At 41.5% G+C, this 3,548-nt stretch overlaps 1 protein-coding gene across 1 annotated transcript in view; it reads right to left on the bottom strand.

Moving 5' to 3' along the window:
* The window catches only part of PLB1 (phospholipase B1), a 113,446-nt gene that overhangs the window by 21,219 nt on the left and 88,679 nt on the right, over nucleotides 1–3,548 (bottom strand). The window contains exons 41-42 of the mRNA XM_025215868.1: nucleotides 1,942–2,009; nucleotides 802–845 (exon numbers count right to left, since the gene is read on the bottom strand). Coding sequence (XP_025071653.1) covers nucleotides 802–845; nucleotides 1,942–2,009 — 112 coding nt within the window. The remainder of the gene's footprint in view (nucleotides 1–801; nucleotides 846–1,941; nucleotides 2,010–3,548) is intronic.

Below are 3,548 nucleotides of genomic sequence, written 5' to 3'. Positions count from 1 at the left end.
GAAGGCATTACATACGCAAATTATTATTATTGTTTCTGTGACAGTGCCGCTAATAGTTCAAAGCCCCTTTGTGGCGAGTGTCATATCTACAATGCCTCGCAATGTGTTTCTTACTTCTCTTTAAAACATAGTGATGACACCCATGGATAATGATAGAAATAAAATCCTACACACTGTGTCAGGAGCTGTCAAACTGTTACACAGCACAGATCACATTGGAGTCTCCTCCACCTCATGGTCACATGGACCACTTGCAGTCTCCATAGCAACTGCAGTAATTGCTTACATGGAACAATAGTACTAGGGAAAATACTTCATATATTTTCAGTGCCTTTCAGAACAAATGAGCAGGAGGAGCCACTAGCATGCCGTATGCGAACAGCCAGTACACTATTGACCACCAGTTGCTGTGCAGACTATAAAAAGTGGCCTCAGCTCCTCCAGGTTTTTTATTTGTCATGGGAGGGTGCAGGGGAAAATATGAGAAGGAACACATCTGCCATGGATTTTTGTTATCCTCATCATTTCTTCCACCCTCACCAATCCAGCCAAGTAGATGCTATAGCCCCATCCAGATCCAGTTCATGGAGGAACTAAATAAACCTTGTAGAGTGAGGAATCTTCCCCAGGATGTATCTGCAGTGTGAATGAATTACTTAGATCCTTTAAGAACGGACATCCTTTAGGGATCAATCTAAGAAAGCTGGGAGGCCTACGCAAGCTTTCCAGCACATGTTTAGTTTGGTCTCGGAAGAAAGACAGCTTCTCGATTTCCTATTTAATGTCTGCCAAGATACTCACTAGGTAACGTTGTATGAGTTTCCAGGGTTCCATCACCTCCAATGCTACAAAGAAAAATGAATAGAGTCACTCAGCAAAGTTCATATTGTAAGCACCAACCACCTCTCCTGTAGTCACTATACATTATTGGTGTATGAGCTAAGTTTTTGTTTTTTGTTTTGTTTTGTTTCTTAAAAAGATAAGGCTCAACCAGATCAAAGATAAAATACAAGACAAGACAAGTACAAATTCAGGGAAAAAGTGTCAAAGGACGGAGATTTCAGAAAAATCCAACAGGGATACAGCGAAGACAGAACCTGAAGATTTACTGACTGAGCACTATGAGGAAATTCTTCTTCATGCAGATCTGCTGGTGATGCCAGTCATGAGGAGGCACATCACCTCATCAAACCTGCTCAGGCTAACCTTGACAACATGCTGCATTTACAGTCAATTATTCAAGGTGCACTGACTGCAGCGATGCCTATTAACCAGGCATCTAGATTTTTCTGATGCAGGCTACAGAAAAGTGTCTCCGTATCTGCCACTCAGAACATGTTTCTGTGCACAACTGTGTCTCCACACACATATTTCAGCAGCTTCCACTGTTATGAGTACATGCACAGATGTTTCCATCCAAAAATGCAGGGATATAGTTCTTATATGCATATAAGAATCATCTTGTTCCTTCCACTCCAGCATGGACACTCAGGCGTACCCATCTGTAAAAACATTTATTGTCTGCACTCAGTCGTGCAGATATGAATCCAATCAGTGGCACTTGTATACAAGCCCAACCTGCTTATACGTACATGCATGTGTACACATGATCGCATAAACTATACTAATACAGAATTACTTGCAAAACATTCTCATGTGTATACATAAATTTAATGACTTTACATGGTCCTAATATCAGATATATTCCAATGGATTAAGCCAGGGATAGGAGCAGGAGTAAGCCTGAGGTAGTGCAGGGATAGGGCTGAGCTTGAGAGAACTTGATGGTTCTTAAGTGCTAAATACACACGGTGAAGATGGAGCTTTTACATGAGGTTATATAAATTTCAATACCACTACGGGTATGAACTCCTGAACTAGCTGTCCCCAGAGCTCTGACTGGAATGAAACATAACTTCTAGAGAGAAAATTGAGATTCACCTCCAGGAAAGTCCTCTCCAGGCTGTGTCCAGGTCATTCCAGCTGGTTGCTTGGGCTCCTACAGCAGTCTAGAAGGGATGTTAAAAGTCATTAACAAAATCAAAGAACAAGAGGGGCAAAGCATGTTGAGCAAGATGGGCTTTGCTCTCCAGGGGCTACCAACATATTCCATTAATTCAGACTGGTCTTTAAAGCATTTGCCAAGTGTACTCAGCAGAGCTGGCTGACCACTGGAATTTCCAGTCTTTTCTCATTTGTCTCTTATGTTACTTGGGGCTCTTGTTGGCAACATCAGCAGACAAACTAATGACATAGACGTTCCTCCATGTTAGGGATGAAGCATTACTGATGAAGCAGCACTAAGAAAGCTGGCATTGCTCTTGACCTTGCTGTACTTGATCTACAGTTAAACAACTATGAACAAAAAATTGAAATAGATACAATTTTAAATATTTGGAAATGTTGAAAATTTTGGTTTGGGTCAAACTTTACTCTGTGCAGTGGCTCATAGGAACTGTAGTTCTGGTGACCAATAGCTCCTCCCATTTCTCCATATGCACTAGACTCCTGGCAGCCCCACATTTACCATGATGCTCCATGATCATGGCACTTCCGTGATGCCCTGTAGCAACTCAACTAGATAGGAAGCTATGATGCTTGATGGGAGATGTGGTCCAGCTATCCAGCCAGACAGGAAGGAACTATAGGAGTAGATGCCTCCAGAATGATCACTCTCATAAGGTTCTGCCTGCATCACCTCAAGGGGAATGCAGACCCGTGTTTGTTCAAATGTCTTGACACCAAAAACTTTTACATTTGCTGGCTGTCTCCCAATAGAAAAATAGAAAGCAGCAAAACCAACAGTTTCCTGTAAATGATTTCAATTTTGCAAAGACCACATTTTCCATCAAAAACCACTGATAGGAAATTACCATAGAGCTCTAGTTTTATTAAGTAAATGTGAAAGATGTGATCTATTTTAGGAGATACAAATAAATGCTGTTATTAATCAGCCAAGAAAACTAATCTTTGGTGCAGCACTGCTTTACCCCAAGGTCACTGCCCAATTCAGTCTTCTAACCTGACAAGCTGTTTGAAGTGGAGGTGATTTGTTCAGGTGACTGATAAATGTATTAGATTAACTATTGCTTTATGTGCTGAGGGAGCAATGATGGACACATTTTATCATTTAAAAAGAATAAATTGGTTGGTGGTTCATTAATCCGAGACAATGCCCAGTTGGAGAACAGCCTTCCTGCAGCATGAACATAATTATGCTTTGACAGCGTAAGAAAAGTCATCAACACAAAAAGGTGGTGAGGGGTGTGGGGAGCGCAGGAGATTATTGGCAGTGGGATAAGGAGCTTTTCACCTCTGACAAGGTCACTACTCTGGGACTTGATCAGGTGAGAAGTCACCAAAAGTGGGTCATATCTGCTGGGATACTTGGTACATTTTTGAAAAAAAGGAGTTAGTTAGTAGCAACAGTCTAGTTCTGCTGTTCAAGAAAGCACGTTACCAAATACAGCCATGAGGACTACTTAGGGCCTTACTGGTAATATCAGCAGAAGAACCAATGACTTAATGTGTCCAGGGGGCTGAACCCA

Source organism: Alligator sinensis, unplaced genomic scaffold, assembly GCF_000455745.1.
Source record: "Alligator sinensis unplaced genomic scaffold, ASM45574v1 scaffold138_1, whole genome shotgun sequence".
Taxonomy (NCBI): Eukaryota; Metazoa; Chordata; order Crocodylia; family Alligatoridae; genus Alligator; species Alligator sinensis.
The sequence above is the reverse complement of the archived record's forward strand: the minus strand, read 5'-3'. Positions and strand labels throughout refer to the sequence as shown.